The sequence below is a fragment of the Lathyrus oleraceus genome, chromosome 1 (assembly GCF_024323335.1).
Source record: "Lathyrus oleraceus cultivar Zhongwan6 chromosome 1, CAAS_Psat_ZW6_1.0, whole genome shotgun sequence".
NCBI classification, from domain to species: Eukaryota; Viridiplantae; Streptophyta; class Magnoliopsida; order Fabales; family Fabaceae; genus Lathyrus; species Lathyrus oleraceus.
Genome location: NC_066579.1, coordinates 190,070,645 through 190,093,837, shown reverse-complemented (window position 1 = coordinate 190,093,837; position 23,193 = coordinate 190,070,645). Strand labels below are relative to the sequence as shown.

The window sequence follows — 23,193 nt, the reverse complement described above, 5'->3', positions numbered from 1 at the left end:
GTTTGCAATTCTATCTTTTCCTTCACTTAGAGTTCCTTGGAAAATCATTCATTTTGCATATCCATGCATCACGTGCATACAGGTTGTCTGTCTTGGTCCAGTCTTCTAACAGTTGCTTCCCGCAAGCAGATCCATTTCAAGCTGACACATAATTACAACACAAGAGCCAACTACAAAAGAAGAATGGAGATAACAGATAACGAGAACCGAGAATTGAAAGCTCAGGTTGACCGCCTTTCTGCTATGGTCGAGACATTGATAGCAAACCAAGCAGCCCAAGCTGCTCAACTTCAAACAGCACAAGCTCAGGTTGCCGAAGCACAAGATGCACAGATCCAGGCGCAAGCACAGGCAGCAGAGATGCGCAACCAAATGTTAACCGCCCGTCTACAAGCAGAGGAAGCCCAGGCTAGGGCTCAAGTTCATAATTCAGGACAGACTTCGGCACAGAATCAACCTCAAATTCAGAATCAGACAACAGCAGCACCCGTCACTACAGTCATCGCTTCAGAAATCAACGCTGTCCCAGTCACTTCTGTTACCATCACAACATCCCGTCCTTGGGAAATACCCAGGGATCTTAATCAAGATAGATATCAACAAGAGTTCGTTCCACCAAATGCTCCTGTCTTCACTAATGTGCCTCCTGTTATTCACTATACTCCTCACCTAGGAGAACCTGTCTATCACGGCCCTACCCCAAGTGAGGATCCTGGTCTCAATGATAGAATGGATGAATTCCAGGATCAGTTTGCGGAATTACAGAAAGAGATAAAAGCTCTTCGTGGGAAAGAACTGTTTGGCAGAGATGTAAATGATATGTGTTTGGTTTCAGACGTAAGGATGCCAGCAAAATTTAAACTACAAGAATTTGAAAAGTACAAAGGAAGTTCTTGTCCACAGACCCATTTGGTTATGTACGTGCGAAAGATGTCAATGTACACCAACGACCAAAGGATGCTCATTCATTGTTTTCAAGACAGCCTTACCGGTGCAGCTTTACGCTGGTATATGGGATTAGACAGTTCTCAGATCAAGACTTTCAACGATTTAGGCGAGGCCTTTATCAAACATTACAAATACAACCTTGATAATGTGCCAGACCGAGATCAGTTGAGGTCCATGCAACAAAGAGAAAAGGAGACATTCCGTGAATACGCGCAAAGGTGGCGCGAAATTGCAGCACAGGTTGTTCCACCTATGGAAGAAAAGGAGATGACAAAAGTGTTCTTAAAGACTCTTGATACTTTTTATTACGAGAGGATGATTGCAAGCGCTCCTACAGACTTTACTGACATGGTAAACATGGGAGTCCGTTTAGAGGAAGCAGTTCGAGAAGGGCGTCTAGTCAGAGAAGGAAGTTCATCTTCAAGCGGGGCAAAGAGGTACGGCGGTTTTATGAAAAAGAAGGAACAAGAAACTAATGCTGTGTCCTATGATCATCCAAGAAGGATCAATTATCCTTACCATTCCCAAGACCAACATATAGCAGCCGTGACTCCAGTAATCACTTCCGCTCCAGTTCAAGTTCAATACCCTCAGCAGCGTACCAACCGCTTCCAACAGAATACTCGGTATCAGCAACAACATCAACCTCAACAACATCAACATCAGTTACAACAACGTCCACCACAGCAGCAAAGAAGAACCAATTTTGATCCAATTCCAATGTCATATGCAAAATTGTATCCAGCTTTGATCACTAAAAACCTTGTGCAACCACGACCACGACCTCTTGTACCAGAAGTGCTACCTTGGTGGTACAAGCCAGAGGTATCTTGTCCCTTTCATCAGAATGCTCCAGGTCATGACTTAGACAAATGTTTTGCTTTAAAGTTGGAAGTACAGAAGTTGACAAGAGCAGGCATCCTGACCTTCAAGAACATGGGTCCCAATGTGAAGGACAATCCAATGCCAAGTCATGGTCCTTCATCAGTGAACAATATAGAAGTTTGTCTCAATGAACAACGTGTTACGAAGATAGAGGAGATTCGGCGGTCTTTGGTTGAAATTCATTCTGTTTTATGTGCTCATGGTCTATTCCAACATGACCACCAGATCTGTGGTACATGTTTAGTCAATTCAAGAGGTTGTAGAAAGATTCAAGATGATTTGCAAGGCGTCCTTGAGCAGGGTTTGATTCAGATTTCTAGACAAGGGAGTTCTCCAGAATCACAAGAACAAGAGGTGAATGTCATCATTCCTTGCTTCAACATTCCAGAGAAAGTAGAGATAGCTTATCATCCGAGGGAGCCAGTGGTGATTTACCCTCCGGGCCCAATGCCTTACACTTCAGATAAAGCGGTCCCCTACCGCTATGCAACAACTATTATTGAGAACGGTAAAGAGGTCAAGATTAAAACCTTAGCCTCAGTTACCAATATCGCAGCAAATAGCCGAATGACGCGCAGTGGCCGCGTGTTCGCTCCGCCGGTTATCCCAAGTAGAAATGTTGAGAAAGATCCAGTAGTCGTGGTACCAGTGACAAGAGAAGCAGAAGGGCAAACAAGCAATTCAACCCTTGATAAAGAAACAGATGAACTACTTAGAATTATCAAGCTCAGTGACTACAAAGTGGTAGATCAGTTGCTACAGACACCGTCAAAAATCTCGATCCTGTCCTTATTATTGAATTCAGCTGTCCACAAAGAAGCACTACTGAAGGTGCTTGATCAAGCCTTTGTAGAACAGGATATAACAGCAGAGCAGTTCAACAATGTTGTAGGCAGCATCACTTCGTGCAATGGCATAGGCTTTTGTGATGAAGAACTGCCAGAAGAAGGAAAGAATCACAACTTCGCTCTCCATATCTCAGCCAATTGTCAAGGGGATTCTTTGTCTAATATCCTAATTGACACCGGTTCATCTCTGAATGTCATGCCCAAGTCTACCTTGGTGAAGCTAAAGTACAAAGAAGGGCAAATGCGGCACAGTGGAATTATTGTGAAAGCGTTCGATGGATCAAGAAAATCAGTCATTGGAGAAGTTGATTTGCCTATTGGTATTGGACCACATGTATTCCAGATCACTTTCCAGGTTATGGATATAGTGCCAGCTTATAGCTGTCTGCTCGGACGCCCATGGATTCATGAGGCGGGTGCCATTACATCCACGTTACACCAGAAGTTAAAATTTTTCAAGAATGGGCAAATAGTGACGGTTAATGGGGAGCAGGCTATGCTGATTAGCCACCTTTCATCGTTTAGTGTGATAGAAGCAGACGAAACGGCTGTTCAAACTCCATTTCAGGCCCTGACCATCGATGATTACAAGAAAAGTGAAGGTTCAATCGCGTCATTCAAAGACGCCCAGCAGATTGTCAAGACAGGTCCTACAGAAATGTGGGGCAAGGTGATAGAGTTGCCAGAAAACGTTAACCATGCAGGATTAGGCTTTGTTGATGAAAAACAAGTGCAGACTTCAGTGGTGCGACCTTTCAAAGATATCTTTCACAGCGGTGGGTTTATCAACATGGTAGCAGTTGAGGAGGATACTTTTGAGGGAAAGACAGAAGACGAAGGCCCCAGATTTGTGACACCAGGAGTAGTTATGAAGAACTGGACCGCAGTTGACATCCCACATTGTGTCCACATATCAAAGTAATTAAGCTTTTCAGTTTTCAAAAATCTTCCGCTTTAGCCCAAAGCGCGAAGCATTAATTTTGTAAAATGGGCACTTTTGTCAAAAACGTACTATCCATGAAAAAGATCTTTTGTGTTCCTATACACTTGTGTCCTTTTATCTTTTCAGCTTTTTCGAAAAATGGTAACACAAAAAAAACCTTAAAAAGAACACATTTTTGCATGTCATGGTCAGTCCTCTAAAAACAATTGTTTGTACAGGTTACTTAAACCCGTTGAACACAATGACATCATGCCCTCTCCCAACTTTGAACATTCTGTATTCGAAGCTGAAGAGGAAGAGTGGGATGAGATTCCAGAAGAGGTCGCCCGCCAGCTTGAAAATGAAGAAGACATTATTCAGCCATACAAGGAGCCTTTGGAAACAGTCAACTTGGGTTCGGAAGAAAATGTGAAAGAAGTCAAAATTGGAGCATTGTTATCCCCACAGGTCAAGGAGCAATTGATCAGCCTGTTGAAAGAGTATGTAGATGTGTTTGCTTGGTCTTATCAAGATATGCCTGGTCTCGACACTGACATCGTAGAGCACAAGCTACCTTTGAAGCCAGAATGTCCACCGGTCAAACAGAAATTAAGAAGAACACATCCAGATATGGCCGTCAAAATTAAAGAAGAAGTTCTGAAGCAAATAGATGTTGGTTTTCTTGCCACTTCAGTGTATCCAGAGTGGATAGCAAATATTGTGCCAGTTCCTAAGAAGGACGGGAAGGTACGAATGTGTGTCGACTATCGTGACTTAAATAGAGCAAGCCCAAAGGATGATTTCCCCCTGCCTCACATTGACATGTTGGTAGACAATACAGCAAAGTTTGACACATTCTCCTTCATGGACGGATTCTCCGGGTATAACCAGATCAAAATGGCTCCCGAAGACATGGAAAAAACTACATTCATAACACCATGGGGAACATTCTGTTATCAAGTGATGCCGTTTGGGTTGAAGAACGCAGGTGCTACTTACCAGCGAACCATGACAACGCTCTTTCACGACATGATGCACAAAGAGATTGAGGTTTATGTGGATGACATGATCGCAAAGTCTCGTTCAGAAGAAGGTCACTTAGTAGATCTATTGAAGTTGTTTCAACGATTGAGGAAGTTCCGTTTTCGCCTCAATCCGAACAAATGCACATTTGGCGTCAGGTCAGGTAAACTCTTGGGCTTCATTGTCGGCCAAAAAGGCATTGAAGTTGATCCAGATAAAGTAAAAGATATCCAAGAGATGCCCGCACCAAAAACAGAAAGGCAAGTGAGAGGTTTTCTAGGACGATTGAATTACATATCCCGGTTTATTTCTCACATGACTGCCACTTGTGAACCTATCTTCAAATTGCTGAGAAAGAGTCAGAATTGTGTTTGGACAGAGGATTGTCAGAAAGCATTTGACAATATCAAAGAGTACCTCATGGAGCCTCCTATCTTGTTACCACCTGTTGCTGGAAGACCGTTGGTTATGTATTTGACAGTGCTTGAGAATTCTATGGGTTGTATTCTGGGTCAACAAGACGAAACTGGAAAGAAAGAGCATGCCATTTACTACTTAAGCAAGAAATTTACTGACTGTGAATCACGATACTCCTTACTCGAGAAGACATGTTGTACATTGGCTTGGGCTGCTAAGAGATTGAGGCAGTATATGTTAAGTCACACCACTTGGTTGATATCCAAAATGGATCCAATCAAGTACATTTTTGAGAAGCCTGCACTCACTGGTAAGATTGCAAGATGGCAGATGCTGTTATCAGAATACGACATTGAGTATCATACCCAGAAAGCTATCAAGAGCAGTGTGTTAGCCGAGTACCTTGCTCACCAACCCGTTGAATATCACAATGATAATGAGGATGAGTTTCCTGATGAAGATGTCATGTTCCTAAAATCCAGAGATTGTGAAGAGCCACTTCCTGAAGAAGGACCTGAACCAGATTCTCAATGGGGTTTAGTATTTGATGGAGCTTCCAACGCTTATGGACATGGAGTAGGTGCAGTCATTATCGCTCCAGAAGGTTCTCATATTCCTTTCACGGCAAGAATTTGTTTTGAATGTACAAACAACATTGCTGAATATGAAGCCTGTATCATGGGTCTTGAAGAAGCCATTGACCTCCGCATCAAAAATCTTACTGTTTATGGTGACTCAGCGTTAGTTATCAATCAGATCAAAGGAGAATGGGAAACACGCCACCCTGGCTTGATCCCATACAAAGACTATGCAAGAAGATTGTTGACTTTCTTCACCAAGGTTGAGTTGCATCACATTCCTCGGGATGAGAATCAGATGGCGGATGCTCTAGCTACGTTGTCTTCAATGTATCAAGTGGGTTTTCCAAACGAAGTACCCAGAATTGTGATCAAGCGACTTGATAGACCAGCACATATGTTTACAGCTGAGGCCAGTTTTGATGATAAACCATGGTACCACGATATCAAGCATTTCCTTCAGACTCAGGAGTATCCTCTTGGAGCAACAGAAAAAGATAAAAAGACTTTGAGAAGATTGTCAGGCAGTTTCTTCCTTAATCAGAATGTGCTCTATAAGAGGAATTATGACATGGTCTTACTCAGATGTGTTGACAAAAAGGAAGCAGAAATGTTGATGAAAGAAGTTCACGAAGGGTCCTTTGGTACTCATGCAAATGGCCACTCTATGTCAAGAAAGATGTTGAGAGCTGGTTACTACTGGTTGACCATGGAATCAGATTGCTACAAATTTGTAAAGAAGTGTCACAAATGTCAGATCTACGCTGATAAGGTTCATGTACCACCAACCTTTTTGAATGTGATTTCTGCTCCTTGGCCATTCTCAATGTGGGGCATTGACATGATCGGTATGATTGAACCCAAAGCTTCCAACGGACACCGTTTCATTCTCGTGACAATTGATTACTTCACCAAATGGGTGGAAGCAGCTTCGTATGCAAAGGTGACAAAGCAAGTGGTGGTCAGATTCATCAAAAATAATCTCATTTGCCGATATGGCATTCCAAACAAGATCATCACTGACAATGGCTCCAATCTGAACAACAAAATGATGGATGAATTATGTGAAAGTTTCAAGATCGAGCATCACAACTCTTCTCCTTACCGTCCCAAGATGAATGGGGCAGTTGAAGCTGCAAATAAGAATATCAAGAAGATCATTCAAAAGATGGTTGTTACCTACAAAGATTGGCATGAAATGCTGCCTTTTGCACTACACGGATATAGAACATCAGTCCGTACTTCAACTGGGGCAACCCCATTTTCACTAGTATACGGTATGGAAGCTGTGTTACCGATAGAGGTTGAAATTCCATCAATGAGGATACTAATGGAAACTCAGTTGTCAGAGGCTGAATGGTGTCAAAGCAGATACGATCAGTTGAATTTGATTGAAGAAAAAAGAATGACTGCCTTGTGCCATGGACAGTTATATCAAAAGAGAATGAAGCAGGCATTTGATAGGAAGGTTAAGCCGAGAGAATTCAAAGAGGGTGACCTTGTACTCAAGAAGATGATACTATTTCACAATGATTCTAGGGGCAAGTGGACTCCTAACTATGAAGGACCCTATGTTGTCAAGAAAGCCTTCTCAGGCGGTGCTTTAATTCTTACAAACATGGATGGTGAAGAGCTTCCACGTCCCATGAATACAGATGCAGTCAAGAAATACTTCGCCTAAAAAATGAAAAGAACAGCTCGCTAAGTTGAAAACCCGAAAGGGCGGCTTAGGCAAAAATGAGCGTCTCGGTGGACTGAAAACCTGAAAGGGCGGTCCAGGCAAAAATTAGAGACATAAAAACAAAGAAAATATTATCCCGGTAGATTGAAAACCCGAAAGGGCAATCTAGGCAAAAGTTAGGGATTTCAGGCAAGTAACTGCATAACGGAGACAAGATCATTGAAGTATCAGAATATTTTCAACAGTTCTCCAACTTTCTTAAGGCTGCAATACAGGTTTCAAAAGTGGAAGAAAGAATGATGTCATTGTAGTTCAACGTACCCTTTTTCCACGAAATTACCATTTTCCAATTTGTAAAGATATATGGAATCATGCTGTTGGCTGATTACCATCCTATCAAATCAATTTGAGCCTTTCTATATTTCTTGGCACTCTTAATTTTCATTTCAATTTACGAAAGTTCTTTTACTTTGACAGATATGTTTTGAAACAAAAGTTTTGAATTAAAAACAGTTTTTGAAAACTATAAAGATTATTTACTTTGATTTGTGGACATCAATAAAGGATTGAGACATGCGGTCCCAGTAATTCTAAAATCATGTGATTCCAACTAGACATGTTCATGTTACTATCCTCATATGTATATGATGAAAAGATCTCCACAGGTGTCTTGGCAGTAATATTTCTCCAGCAGAGGTTGTGATTCTGGATATCCCCAGTTTTGCTTCCTAGTTTTCCTCAAGAGATCATGCAAGAAATATTTCAAGAAGATTGTTCCCTTCACTTGGGGCATGAAGACTCCCCGGTTAATTGATCATGAAGACTTTGATCCAGGTATTAAGTTACAGATTTGGCCTATGGGATTACTACAGGTATTTCCCCAGTAATTTATTAAGGAGGGATCAGCAATGTCCCCAGCAGAGGATGAGAAGGAAGCTTTGATTTCCCCGAGCAGGAGTAATACAGAGGTCTCCATCCCTCAGCGAGTGAAGAAAGTTGATATTCAGAAACTACAGGGAATCTCATGTTGTTCTCTGTCCATTCAATAGAAGGATATGTCTCCTCCTCAGTAATGTTTTGTAGTAAAGAAGAGTGTGTTGCATTTTAAGCAAATTCAAGAATTGCAGGACTTCTCTTACAATATCATCTTATTTCCAGAGGATAAAACCTTGTATCCCCAGCGGAGTCCTCAGAAAGGTCCAATCCTCATATACCTCACAAATTCAAGAACCACAGGGAATCTCCTGCATTTTTGAAGTAGAAGGCATCTCCATTCTTCTACGGAATCCTCAGCAGAGACAGACTTTTAAAGAAACCTGGATATGGTGCTCTTGTACCAATTCCCCAGCAAGTCTTTGTACTACTCCCCAGCGAGTCTCAGTGCAAATCTCCAGCAAATCCTTATGCAGCTGTTAACATTTTTAGTTATTCCTAGTTTTGTCTGTCCATCATGCATTCATTACTAAATATTCATGCATATCTATGACATATCATGCTTGCATTCATATGCACCTTGTTTCCTTGTTTATATTGTGGGTTGAGTCAATCTCTCCATATAGAGTATCCTCATAAGCAGCAAAATACCTTTTATTGGTCATGTTCCCCACAGAGATCTATGCCTCGTGGAAGATGGTTGTTTCAGTTGTAAATCCTGATGAGTTCATTCCTCTTCAGTTGAAGTCTTGTTTGACCATTTCATTCTAGTTCTATCCTAGATTGAACCTCGTGTCTCCAGATAAAGCTCAGAAATTGCCAGTAAAAGAAGGCAACAATATAGTCTTTGTGACTCTCATTCAGTAAAACAGACATGACAGATATTGTGTCCAAGTCCTTTATACCTTCATCTTTGAGTTGGTACCCATTACAAACTTGAGTTACCTACATCCATGAGTGGTAACCTTTGTTATCCCTCGGATAAATTAATTACTACCTCCATCTATGAGTTGATAACATCCTCACAGAAAGTTCCATGGTTCTACCTGCAACTTTGAGCTGGTAGCGTGCTTTCGTCTTTGAGTTTAGCACAAATTCCTTTTGATTCCACCTTCGTCTTTGAGTTGGTGAAGTACCTGCAACTTTGAGCTGGTAATATGCATTCATCTTTGAGTTAGCAAGATTTCTTTTGATTCCACCTTCGTCTTTGAGTTGGTGAAGTACCGTCGTCTATGAGCTGGTAGTGTGCATTCATCTTTGAGCTTGCACATGTTTCTTTTGATTCCATCTTCGTCTTTGAGTTGATGGAATGCCTTCATCTATGAGTTAGGTACACTTTATCTTGTTACCTTCATCTTTAAGCTGGTAACGTGCTTTCGTCTTTGAGTCAGCACAATTTTCTTATGTTTCTATCTCCGTCTTTGAGTTGATGGAGTACCTTCATCTATGATTTAGGTACATAGTGAGCCCTCATCTATGAGCTGGTAGTATGCGTTCATCTTTGAGTTCGCACATTTTCCTGTGATTCCATCTTCGTCTTTGAGTTGATGGAGTACCTTCATCTATGAGAGGGTATGTTTGATCCTTGTTGAACTGATAGTGTGCTTTCATCTTTGAGTCTGCACAGATAACTTCTGATTCCATCTTCGTCTTTGAGTTGATGGAGTACCTTCATCTATGAGTTAGGTATATTTTGTCCTTCCACCGTCATCTTTGAGTCGGTAATGATAAACATCTCCAGGAGAATATGTTCTAAATTCTTTTAAACACCTTTGTCAATGAATCGGTGGTTGCCTTCAACTTTGAGTCGGCATTTCTCTGTCTACCTCATCAATGAGTTGGTAGTGTGCATTCAACTGTAAGTCTGCACAATGATCCTTAGATCTGATTCTTCATCTACACCATCATCAATGAGTTGGAATTTGATTTCCCTAGCAGTGTTATTATCAATCTTTTGAAGCTTGCCTTCAACTTTGAGTTGGCATGTCTTGTTTACCTCATCAATGAGTGGGTAGTGAGCTGTCAACCATGAGTTAACGCAGTTCGATTCTTATTATGCCCTTGTTATACCTTCATCCTTGAGTTGGTATTCATCTTTTCTGTTACCTCCATCTTTGAGTTGGTAATGTACTGTCACATCAGTACTCTTGTTATATTGATCTTTTCCCACTTTCATCTATGAGATAGTGATGTATCGTCAACATTGAGTCGATATCTCTTTTCCTCCTATTTTCCATCTATGAATAGGTAGTGAATCTTCCCCAGCTGAGTATTCTCAGTGTTTACCTTCATGCATTGAGTCGGTGTATGTCCTTCCCCAGTAGAGTTTGCACTCCTGTGTCTCTGTGTCTGTCTGTCTTTTGCATCATGCATACATGCATTTGCGGTCAAATTTTGTGGCGTTTGTCATATTTAATTACCTTACGCCATTCGATAGCCTCCGGCTATCTGGCCTAAGTTAATTAAATAGGGGCATCTGTCGCACCCCAAAATTTGACTTTGGTTTTGTTGACCATATCCTGATTAATCTCGTTGTCTCGTATTCATCTCAATTTCTTAAACTTCGCATGACAACTGGTTTGATTAGGTTTTGTGTGTTTTCGTTGCTTACCGCGTTGTATTTCGTTGTTTTAGCAAAACCTGGCCGATATCGTTGCCTCGTATTTATCTCGCTTATCTCTTTTGTGCGTGGCATCGCTTCGATTAGGTTTTGTGCGTTTTTATCTATTTAATTGTTTGTTTGTCGGTATTTTGACTGTATTTCGAATAAATTAGAGTTTTCGTATTGTCCGATTATTTGTGATTGTGTTTGTCAGCGTTTTCGTGATGTCGTGTTGATTTTATTATTGCCTAGGGTTGTTTATTTAATTACGTGTTGTGCCGTGTGATTTAATCGAGTCTGTTTGAGTCGTGTTGTTGATTTTACTGGTTTACCGGTTTACTGGTTTATTGGTTTTATCAATTTGTCTGTTTTGCTGTGCAAATTGTCATCGTTTTTATCGCGTTCGTGTCGCTCGATTTTATCGTATTTTAATCGTGTGTCGTTTAAAATTATTTGTGCTTAATATTAATTGTGTTTAGTTGTTAATTAGTTTATTTAATTAGGATTAATATTATATTAGTTTATTATTATTATTATTATATAATATATAAATTATATTATTAATTTATGTTAGATATTTTTTTAGGTTTCCTATTGTTTAAGTAATCTAAATATATATTATTAATTTATGTTAGATATTTTTTAGGTTTCCTATTGTTTAAGTAATCTAAATATATATTATTAATTTATGTTAGATGTTTTTTAGGTTTCCTATTGTTTAAGTAATCTAAATATATATATATAGATGTTGTTAGTAAGAAAAAGGGGAAAAGGGTGGATCAGTAAGGAAAAAACGTGTGGTGAGAGAAACAGAGAATTGAAAAGAAATATTTTTCCAAAAGCATTACCGTATTTCACTTGTTCTTCATTTTCGGTAACCCAAAATCGTCCCGATTATTCACCGAAACACAAAACCGATTTCATATCTTTGAAGTTCGTTGAGTCCAGGTTACAAATATCCAAGGTTCATTTCATTCCGGCGTCGTTTCACCGATCAAAAGCGACGTTGAAGTCAGGTACTCACGAAGGCAGCCAGCACTGCGTCGGTGACGGTTTCCAGCTTTCGGTCGATCATTTGAACGATCAGAAGTTCATCCTCTTCACACAAGGTAATATTCTTCACTTATCTCTGAAATCGGCAAAGTTCCGACTTGCCGACATGTGTTTTAATATATTATTTATCTAAATATATATATATATATATATATATATATATATATATATATATATATTATCTTTGTCTATTATATATTATTTCTATATAATAGGTTTTAAGGTTTTATGAAAAGATTTTAAGGTTCTGTCTTGCGTTAAGACTGTACAGAATTTGTCATCAATGGGGTTTGAACCCAGGACCTCCCTGAAACTGTACATGCCTTACCACTAGGTTAGAGAGGTTGTTGTTGAATACTTATGCAATGAATAAATATTAATCTAAATCTTGATTAAGATAGATTAATGAATTAATTGGGCATTATAGCTCCGTTTTGAATGCGGACGGATGCATTGGTAAGATAATGAAAAAAGCTATTATTATAATATCATATTATAATGTATTATGCGTCTTACAAATTCTATGAATTTTATTTTGATGGGTGTTAAACATGGTTGATATGTTTGATTGTGAAATAACCTGACTAAAGATAACGTAAAGGATTATTATTATTGTTCCCTGTTATAAGATATTATGTGATTTATAAATGCCATGAATTTTATCATGATGAAAATAAAATATTGTATGAATGTGTATGTATACCATTATTGAATTGTGAATGATTTATGGTTATGGATGTGTATATGAAATAGTAGATGATGTGTGATGATGAATATGTATATGTACCAAATATGAGTTATGGTGATATGTGGGATGTTAAGACGGTATAGAAGGTCTTAATTGCATATGTGTTGGTATGTGTGCATTCATTCATAGCATGGTCAATCGGTGATCCTTTATTGGAAACAGACGTAGCAGACGTTGATTCTTGATTGGAATCAGGCGTAGTATTAAGCGGTGATCCTTAATTGGAAACAGACGTAGCAGACGTTAATCCTTGATTGGGATTAGGCGTAGTATTAAGCGGTGATCCTTCATTGGAAACAAACGTAGGCTTTGGTCTTGTCCGGATCTGAAGTGTGGCTTGGATTCTAGATATTGAATCGGAAAGCGGTAAAACTTTGAGTTCACATTGCGGTACCACATGCATAGAGTCACATTGTCTTGCATTGAGTCGTCTATAGTTATGTGATCATTGAATGTGTGTATTGATGTGAGTGTGATGTACATTTGAATTATGTGGAATGATTGTCTGATAATATCATTGATATAATATTATACCAAGTGTGATGAATTCTTAAATTGTGTTTTAATTCATTGTGCCTTATTATGCTATTTCATAATGATTTGGAATTCTCACCCTTTCTGTTTGAATGTTACCTTACATGGGTGTCGTGCAGATACTACAGAGTAGTATTGCTGGAGTAGGTGGACGGTAGCTCGCTCAAGATTAGCTGGAGAGTTCCGTATTTAGTTTGAAATTTGGTAATGAGTCAATGCTCTGGTCATGTAACACTGGGTAGATTAGTGGTATTGAACTCGTATCTTATTTTGACATGCTTTATGTCATTAATTGTTTTATTTTATTTGGAAGTGATTATGATGATCATGGTATGGGACATGAATCATTCCATGAAATACATGAGTATTCTTTATTTTCCGCTGCGAACGCATATGTTTGAATATTCATGATGATTGAAATGTGTTACTTTGATTGACCAGGTGTATTGTTGGTTTTCGAAAGTTTTAAGTTTTGAAAACATCGATGTGACGCCCTTTTCTTATATGCGTGTTTATTTACTTTGATTATATGCTAAATAATTTGGGGTAGAAAAAGGGGTGTTACATTTATTGTATTTGATTTTGAAATTGTGATGTACATGAATATATACAAAGTAACCAAGCAAGAAATAAAGGGTCTCATTGTAAGGCAGCCCAAGAGAAAACCTTATGTGTGCAAAGTTACCTATTATAACAAGTGGATAATGGGTTTACAAAGCATGTCTCCATAGGGTAGTACCATGATGTCATTCCTACAATAAGATTGTAAGTTACAAATGAAAATCCAAGTTAGGGAAAAGTATCAAGAGATTAGCACAAGGTCTCCAAGCAAGGGTCCTAAATGAAATTCTCTAAGTCCAAAAGTTGGTTACAGATGAATGCATCTTTTTGGTCTTATAATTTTATCATGTTTTTGTTGTTTTTGATTATGATGACAATAAATAAATGACAGTGAAAAATATGCATGATATATATATATATATATATATATATATATATATATATATATATATATATATATATATATATATATATATATATATATATATATATATATATACAATGATGATGATAATGGTGCTTGAAAGTAAATGACAATGCAATAAAGTAAATCACAAGATGATAAACAAGGTTAACAATAATAAAGGTTTAACAATGAATAGTTAGTGGTTAGTAAATAAATATACAATGTAACTACCTAAGGCTTATCTATCCACAAGTCAAAGGACTCAAAATATGGCGCATCAAGGGATAATTTATCATTGATGCAAAATATTGAAGATGATCCATGATCATCTAACAATAGATTTGAACCAAAGAAAGTTATGCAACCCCAAGTCCATCTATCAATGATTTGACAAATGGAAGATTATATCGCCCAAATAGTTACAAGTTAAAGATTGATTCATGTACAAGTTAAGCATTTAAACGTAAGTGTTAGGGAGTCAATGGTCAATGAAAGCAAAAACAATCAAAAGGATCAACAAGATAGGATCACAAGTAGGGTTTCATCTATGCATCAAATGGTTTAAATATGGTTTAGTAGGGGAAATATATCAATACCCCAAAGTATCATGAATGATCCATTGATCATTCATTGATAGATTTGAAGTATTGAAGATTTTATCCATCCTAAAATCCAATGACCATGATCAATAGATTTAATGAACCAATCAACAACAAAGGCATAAAAAAGTCAATAAAAATAGTCAAGATATAATAAATAATGGGTGAATAAAATATATGGGTGAAAAAATTCAAGGTATTCATAAAAATATTGGATTAAAAATAAAATAAGTGAAAGAAAATATGAAATGAAAATGAAAAGAAAATAAGTTAAAATGAAGAATATATGAAAATAAAAGGGGAAAAAAGAAAGAAAAGAAAAACATATAGGGGCACTGGGGGTTGAACCCCTGACCTTGGGGTCATGAGTCAACCCCTATTTAACTGGGCCAAGCTCCTCTTAGTGAAAGTGAATGCGCTTCAGAGAAATAAATAAAATAAATAAATTAGTAATAACACGCGCACAAAACTCAACCATTAGATCAATTCATTTAATTGAAAGTATGCAAGATTGATGGCCAGATTAAAAGGCAACACCAAAATGCACGTTGACCAAAGAGCATTCAAACACTCAGATACCACATCACACGCACCCACCAATCAGAAAATGACAACCACATTTTTTGAATTCAAACAAAATGAAAACGCGCGAAGCAACTGAAACTTGGTCGTCTTCAACCTTGGAAACTCAGAATTTGAAATCTGCAACTCGAGATTTTTGAAGGAATCAACCATGGATTCTTCTTCCACTCATGTCATTGTTGCCTTCTCCACACTCATAAGCCATTGATTGGCTCTGAGTGTGGAGTATTTCACATGAACTCAGACGACAACACAACCCTAAAAGTAAAATTAAATGTTGGGCATTGAGCAATCGAGGTTTAAACCATATGGCTTAACATCTTAGAGTGAAATGGAGTAAGTTGGTAACTTGTTTGATGAAAATGATAAATCTAACTACCTTATTAGAATCAGTTTTTGATGAAGGTTCTGACGTGTTCATGTAGCTCAGGTGAGGTGTTTTCAAGTGGTTTTCAAGTTTCATAAAGCCTGAAGGATGTTGTGTGAAGTTTTTGGGATGCTTAAGTGGGGTTGAAGTGGCTTGGAACTCAAAAGCCGAAACTTTGTTTTGAAGAATGAAAGTTGAGTTTGAGGTAGAGGTTTTTTGGCTCTTGAAGCTTGCTGAAATGGTGGAACATTATCCCCTATTTATAGGGAAAGTGTTGGAATGGTTTGGAGGGAGATATGAGGTGGTTTCTTCAAAAAAAGGTGAGGCTCAAAATATGAAAAAGAGTGAAGCTTGTTGAACAAGTGTGGTTGAGATTTTTCTTGAAAATCCTCTCCACTCAGTATGCTTTGCAACTCGCATCATTTAGGTGAGACAAAAGTGGTCCCAAAACATGTTGATGTAGTTTTGGTTTGGTGTCATTTGGGGAAAATGCACTTTTTGAATTTGGCTTGGTTTGGCTTCATGTGACCTCTTTTCCATCTCAATTGGCTTGCATTTTTGGTCTTGTAATGTTAGCAACATGTTTGGTATCATAAGGAATCGAAAACAAAAGGTTTGAGGACTTAATGCATGAATATGTAAAATTTGACTAAGACGGGTCTGATGTCTGCACCATGATAAATCATCAACTTTGAACTTGGGCCAAATAAAATTGGATTGTGCATTTTGCATGAAACTTAGGACAATTTATCTTTACCATTCCCTTAACAATTTGAAAAAAGAACCAGGTCAGAAGGAGTTGTGGTATGGAAATGGCATTAATGTAAAGTGGAGGTCATGGACATGTTTATAGGCCTGACTAGGCATCTTGACCAGCTTGACCAATCAAAAATTTGAGGTCCTTGCTTAATGATTTAGGTTTTAGGCCTTGAAAAAAAGTTGAAGAGAGATTCAATAAGGACATTTGGCTCAAAGAAGATCTTAAAAAGGTTGGAAGGTGTGGGGTTTAGACCAAATGATAGGACAGACTTGCCAAAACAAGACCAACCATCATGCCCTAAAAATGCCATTTTGAGTTGTCTTGCATTAGAAGGTACCATGATGCATGTTTGAAGCTCAAATAATTATATCTTGATAGAGAACAAGCCTTGATGTCTTTGTAGGAGAAGAGCGATCCAAAATGCAGTGGAATTTAAAATTTCTCCTTTAGTGATCCTTACGAATGGGCATGATCAATGATAGAATCGTTACCTCTTGTGGAGATTGTAACCTTTGATGCAGATCTACGGAGCAATCACGAACATTGAACGATGACAATGCCTCTACTCAGTCCACACGAACGGATTCCTTCAATCTCAGTGCTAGCTGCTACGAATGAAAGCTTTGAGTGTGTGTGTGTGTGTGTGTGTGAGAGAGAGAGAGAGAGAGAGAGAGAAACAAAATTGCAACTGTACAAATGCTTCTGCACAAGGGTTCTATTTATAGAACCACTTGTGTGGGTTGCAAGCTAAAAATCCCACTCAAGTGTATGTGGCCCATATCTTATAATATGCCAAAATCAATTAAGCACGTGGTATCTTACCATATTTCGTATTCTACTTAAGTACACCGTACCTTCGATGTTCTACAATTCACTTAAGTGCACCGTACATTACAGTATTCCTTAGTTACTCTATCTCTCATCAATCCGTCCTTTTTGTGTGTGACCCTGTAGGTTTTCGCGACATTGGCAATTATACTAAATCACGTATTTAATATAATAAACAGTGAGCGGTATCTAGCAACACATCACTGCTACCCAAGACACGAAAATGTCATGTGATCTGACAAATCCTTTTGTGATAATACTTATGTGTACAATTACCCTTTTGCCCTTATGTCTATATTGAACACAAGGCATAGACCGTGTCATCCTTGCCCAATTCAATATTAGGCCCATAGACATTTATCCTGTTACGCAGGATGGGCAAATTCCATCTAGGTCACTCATGTCCCTTAGCATGCTTCGTGGAGTACCCATCAACTGTCTTTATGGTCATCCAGTTACGGACAATGTTTGATCAACAATAAGGCACTCGACTCTACATCTAGGGTCCATAGTGGTTTCAGGTCGAAGGGTGGTATACACCATTATCACCATGAGAATAACTTATGACACTTTGCATAACATTTTATATAGTATTCTCATAGTGGGTCAATCCAGTATAAATATTACTCTTAATATTCCTACCTATGTTTAAGACTTGATAACTCCTTATCCATGATCCATGAGATGTGATCATCAGTCTATATACATAATAGTCATAATGCTTTAATGTTATCACACTTCACAATAAATCTTGACTATGGATGCTTTAAGAATAATATCCTTATGTTTAATGTGATCTCATGATTAAGTCACACTTTATACATTAAACAGACTATCTATTCTAGGGACTTTATTAGACAAACATAATAAAGAAAAAGCCTTTTATTATTAATAAATAATTCGGTACAAGTACCAAAAGTATTTGCCTCTAGGGCTTACACCAACAATCTCCCACTAGCACTAGAGCCAATCAGGCAAACCCCTAATGCCCATAGATCTAGTATGGCCATCATCCTTCTGCTGCGCAAGAGGCTTTGTCTGTGGGTCAGCAATATTGTCAAGTGTAGGTACTTTGCATATTTTCACATCTCCTCTATATATTATCTCTCGAATGAGGTGATAACGCCTAAGTATGTGTTTGGATCGTTGGTGAGGTGTAAGTTCCTTAGCTTGTGCGATAGCACCATTGTTATCACAATAGAGACCAATGGGATCCACAATGCTAGGAACTATGCCAAGTTCACTAATGAACTTTTTGATCTAAACAACTTCCTTTGATGCACTTGAGGCAGTAATATACTCGGCCTCGGTTGTAGAATCAACAATTATATCTTGCTTTGAACTTTTCCAACTCACAGCGCCACCGTTTAAGCAAAACACATAACCAGATTGCGATCTAAAGTCATCCTTATCTATTTGGAAGCTAGCATCGGTATATCCAATTACAGCCAACTCTTCCCGACCTCCATATATCAAGAATGAGTCATTAATCCTTCTCAAATACTTAAGGATATTCTTGACAGCTACCTAATGAGCATCACCAGGATCAGATTGGTACCTACTCGTTGCACTTAAAGCATACGAGACATCTGGTCAAGTACATAAGATGGCATACATGGTAGATCCTATTGCAAATGCATATGGAATCTTATTCATGCAATCCCTTTCTTCCTTAGTTGAAGGGGATTGTGTTTTTGATAGACACATGCCATGTTGCATAGGTATGAATCCTTTCTTGGAATCATGCATATTAAAGCGTCTCAGCACTTTGTCTATGTACGTATTTTGACTTAGGCCAAGCAGTTTTGTGATCTATCTCTATAGATTCTGATTCCTAATATATAGGTTGCTTCACCTAGGTCCTTCATAGAAAAGCATTTCCCCAACCAAGACTTTACTTGTTGCAGGGTAGGGACATCGTTTCCAGTGAGTAATATGTCATCTACATATAATACCAGGAAAACGATCATGCTCCCACTAACCTTCTTGTAGACACAAGGCTTATCTTCGTTCTTGATGAATCCATATTGTTTTACTGTTTCATCAAAACGAATATTCCAGCTTCTGGAAGCTTGCTTCAATCCATAGATTGATCTTTGTAACTTACATATCTTTTGGGCTTCTTCTGGTATGTCAAATCCTTTAGGTTGTGTCATGTACACATCCTCAAGAAGATTCCCATTAAGGAAAGCAGTTTTGACATCCATCTACCATATTTCATAATCATGATATGCAGCGATAGCAAGTAAAATCCGAACAGATTTAAGCATTGCAATTGGTGAAAAGGTTTCATCATAGTCAACCCCATGAATTTGTTTATATCCTTTTACAACCAGTTTTGCCTTATAGGTATGTACCTTACCATCCATGTCAGTCTTCTTTTTGAAGACCCACTTGCATCCTATAGGGTTAACTCCTACAAGAGGCTCTACCAAGGTCCAAACTTGGTTTGTGTACATGGAATCCATTTCAGATTCCATGGCTTCTAGCCACTTCTCAGACTCGGGACCAGTTATGGCCTCTTGGTAGTGAAGGTGAGAAAAACAAGAAAGGGGAGTTTGAATTGTTTTGGAAAATAAAGGCTTTTTCAAAAATAAGAACACACAGGATTTTATACTGGTTCGCTTATAACACAAAGCTACTCCAGTCCACCCGGCCAAGGTGATTTCGCCTTCAAAAAGGACTTAATCCACTAATCTTGAAAGATTAATACAACCAAACGTCTAAGAGAGTGATCTCTTAGTCCTCCCAAGTATACAGACTACGCAGAGTCACTTGAGGAACAAAAACAATTTAGCAATAATAGATTTGTAATCGAGAGTGCTTCTAAAGGTAAGCAAATATTACAGCAAAAAGAGCAAGCAAGTGTTTTCACGTATGAGCAACAGCTCGTGAAAAACTAAGAGAGAGTAAAGAATTTTCTGTGCATTGTTGTGTTTTTCTCACTAAAGTATGTTGTCCTATATATAGTGGTGAAAGGACTGTTGGAGTGATGACAGAATATTGGTCTTTGATGAGCATTCAATGTCATTACTTATGTGTTTCTTGCCATAACCAAAATGTCTCCCTGAATAACTTCTTTCCAAAAATACTTTCTTTCCATTTGAAGAAGTTCTTTCCGTTACTCTTTATGGATTTGGAGAATCTTCATCAGAGTCTTTGTTATCTCGGAGTTTCTGTGTCAATCGGAGATTGCGTTGAGGTTACATCAGAGCTTCTAAGAGTACTGGTCTTTTAGATCATCAGAGTTGAGTCCAGTGGAAGTTTAGAGCTTCTGGTTATTCTGCTGTCCTGTTTTGCTCAGAGTCAGAACTTCTAGAGCGCACTTCTTCTTCAGATGCTTCTGATCTTCTAGTTCTTTGTATTTGATCAGAGTTTGTATCTGATAAAGTGATCAGATTCCTTTGTTCTTGTTCAGAGTCCTGCACACTTAGAGAAATTTCGTTAGGGTGCCATTTTTGGTTTCATCCTTTGTTATCATCAAAATCCTGGAATCTATTGTAGAACTAATTTTGTTCTTACAATCTCCCCCTTTTTGATGATGACAAAACAATCTCAATTTATAGATGAAACATTTAGAGATAAGAATTTATCAGATCAGATAGAAGTGAGCTCCCCCTGAGATAGGCCTGGGAGTTCAGAAGTTCTTACCGGAGCTTCCATGATATGATGTTTCTAGATACTCTTCTGCAAATTTCTGAGTCAAAAAGGATTAGAACCATTTTATTGAATAAAATGTTCGCAAAGTACTAAAGGATTTAGATATGTTTTCATCAGAGCTGTTTTTATTTCTCCCCCTTTTTGTCAGAATTAAAAAGACTTAGCAAAAAAGAAAAAAATATATATATTCAGATAAACAGCATAAACAGTAGAAAGCAAGAACAAACATAATCAAAGAGCAACAAGTAAATCAGCAAAGGAAAATCCTAGGTGCCTAAGGGTTTGGAGGTGGAGGCATCCTCTGAAGCAGTTAGGTCAGCAGATTCTGAATGTTGACGTTGACTGAATCCTGTTGATCCAACCTAGCTCGGACTTCCTTCTGTTCCTTCTGAAGATCTTCAAGAGTCTTGAGAACCAGAGGGACAAAGGTGGAAGACTCCCCCTGAGTCAGAGCATCCGGTTCTACCCTGCTGACAGATTCTTCAGCACGACGAGCTTCAGTTTCAGCAACGGCTTTTGCTTCAGCTTCAGCAGCAGCAGCGTCAGCTAGAGCTTTGGCTTCAGCTTCCTTAAGTCTTTGAATTTCCTCTTGCCTTGCTTTTTCTTCTGCTTCCTTTCTAGCCTGCTCCTCAACTTCTCTGGCTAAGCGCTCCTGTAGTCTTACTTCAGCATCTCTGATGAAGTCGTTTCTGACTTGCTCAGAGAGGCTCTTCAGTGTGAAGGCTTCAGAGGTCATCCAACCAATAACTCTGTTCCAGTGTGTCCTAACAACTGAAGGATCATCACTGATGCCAGAGTTGATGGTCAGAGACTTGACCTTGTCAACTGAGGCTCCTGCAAACAACACTATTGCTTCTTCTAGGGTTGGCAGGGTGTTTTGTGGTTCAGAGGGTGGAGGTGGAGAAGTGGGAGGGCTTAAGTTGAGAGTTTGTGGTTCAGCGGATGTGTTTGGTGGGGGTGTTTCAGAGGTAATTGGTTCAGAAGGTTGAAGGTCAGATGGTGTTGGGTTTGGTTGTTCTGTGGGTGGTGAAGTGACTTCAGGTTCTGGTTGGTGTTGGGTTTGTGTTGGCTGTTGTGAGGCCAGAGTTTAAGCGTGAAGTTGGGCTAGAGTGGGAGATGAGGGGTCAGAAAGTTCTGTGTCTGAGGAGATGTTGAAGTAGGGGGGTGATTCTGGAGAAGGAGATGAAGATGGTGAGGAGGTTTCATTCAGCATTTCTGCTTCAGAAAGAGGTAAGGTGGTGGTGGCAAGGTTAAATTTCTGAGAAGTTTTGGTGGTTGAAAGAGGGGTTTCTGAATGAGTGTAGATAGGTGTTGGTTGAGGGAGAGAAGAAGCAATGGGTTGTGTTTGTGCAGAGGGAGCAAGAGAAACAGACTTACCAGAAGGCTCATGCAGAGGTGCTGGAGGTCTTGATCCGGAGGATTCTCCTAGTCTTGCTTTCTTCGCTTGCCTTGCCTTCTCAGAGGGTCCTCGTGGATGCTTCATGAAGTTTGGAGCAGTTTCTGGTAGCTCGCTTAGGTTGAAGTCTGAGATATCCACTCCTTCTTTCATCAGATTATCCAGATAGAAAAGGATTACATCTCGGGGGTCTTCCTTTGAGAACAGATAGAGTCCATGGGGAATTTCCCTCTGATCTTTTAGAGCATCCCAGGAAGTGTCTAGAGTAGGTTTGACTTTGACCTGATCCAGAATCCCCATGCTCTTCAGATTCTTGGCGTTGAGAGGTTTTCCAGTGTCGATCATCACATCTTCCATGAGTCTGAACTTTAACAGGTGGTCCACCAGGCGACTTTCAATCAGAAAGTCAGAGATTAGCCTTCCTAGAGGAATGTAGTTTCTGGGCTTCATGTTGTTTCTTGTATCTCGTACAGAGTCTCTGAGATACTTGAAGAGAAGTGCTGGAAAGCAGAGCTTCAGACCCTTGTGGATGCAGTACAGAATGCACTTCTGGTCTGTGTTGATGTAGTCTGAGGAGTTTGACGCTGAGCGATGATGGATGGTACCCAGAATGATCTTCAGCCAAACACGGAGGTTCTGAAGTAGCTCCTTGTTCTTGGAGGGGTTGCCTTCTGCGTTCTGCTTGAAGATTGTTGGGTTAATCTCTTGGGACATGTATTTTGCCCTAGGATTGATGTTGTAGATTCTTCTGCCTCCATCCTTTTCCATGCCCAGAAGAGCAGCAATAGACTTCTCAGTTATCACTATCTTGACTCCTAGAACATAGGAGACAATGAAGTGATCATCAGCATCAGCGAATCTC

At 39.0% G+C, this 23,193-nt stretch overlaps 1 protein-coding gene across 1 annotated transcript; it reads left to right on the top strand.

Annotated features, from left to right (window-relative positions):
* Positions 1 to 729: 729 nt before the first annotated feature.
* On the top strand, positions 730 to 21,924 carry LOC127098772 (uncharacterized). Its single transcript, XM_051037363.1, has 3 exons — positions 730 to 889; positions 1,103 to 3,457; positions 21,824 to 21,924. Exons 1-3 carry the CDS (start codon positions 730 to 732, stop codon positions 21,922 to 21,924), a joined length of 2,616 nt encoding a protein of 871 aa, XP_050893320.1.
* The last annotated feature ends 1,269 nt before the right edge of the window (positions 21,925 to 23,193 follow it).

Excerpts from the sequence above, each read along its gene's own strand:
- LOC127098772 (XM_051037363.1), top strand. The coding sequence starts at position 730 with ATGGATGAATTCCAGGATCAGTTTGCGGAATTACAGAAAGAGATAAAA. Across the intron at positions 890-1,102 it reads ATTTGAAAAGTACAAAGGAA|ACCGAGATCAGTTGAGGTCC; the intron begins GTTCTTGTCCAC and ends ATAATGTGCCAG. Across the intron at positions 3,458-21,823 it reads CAAAGATATCTTTCACAGCG|AGGGTGGAGGTGGAGAAGTG; the intron begins GTGGGTTTATCA and ends TTTGTGGTTCAG.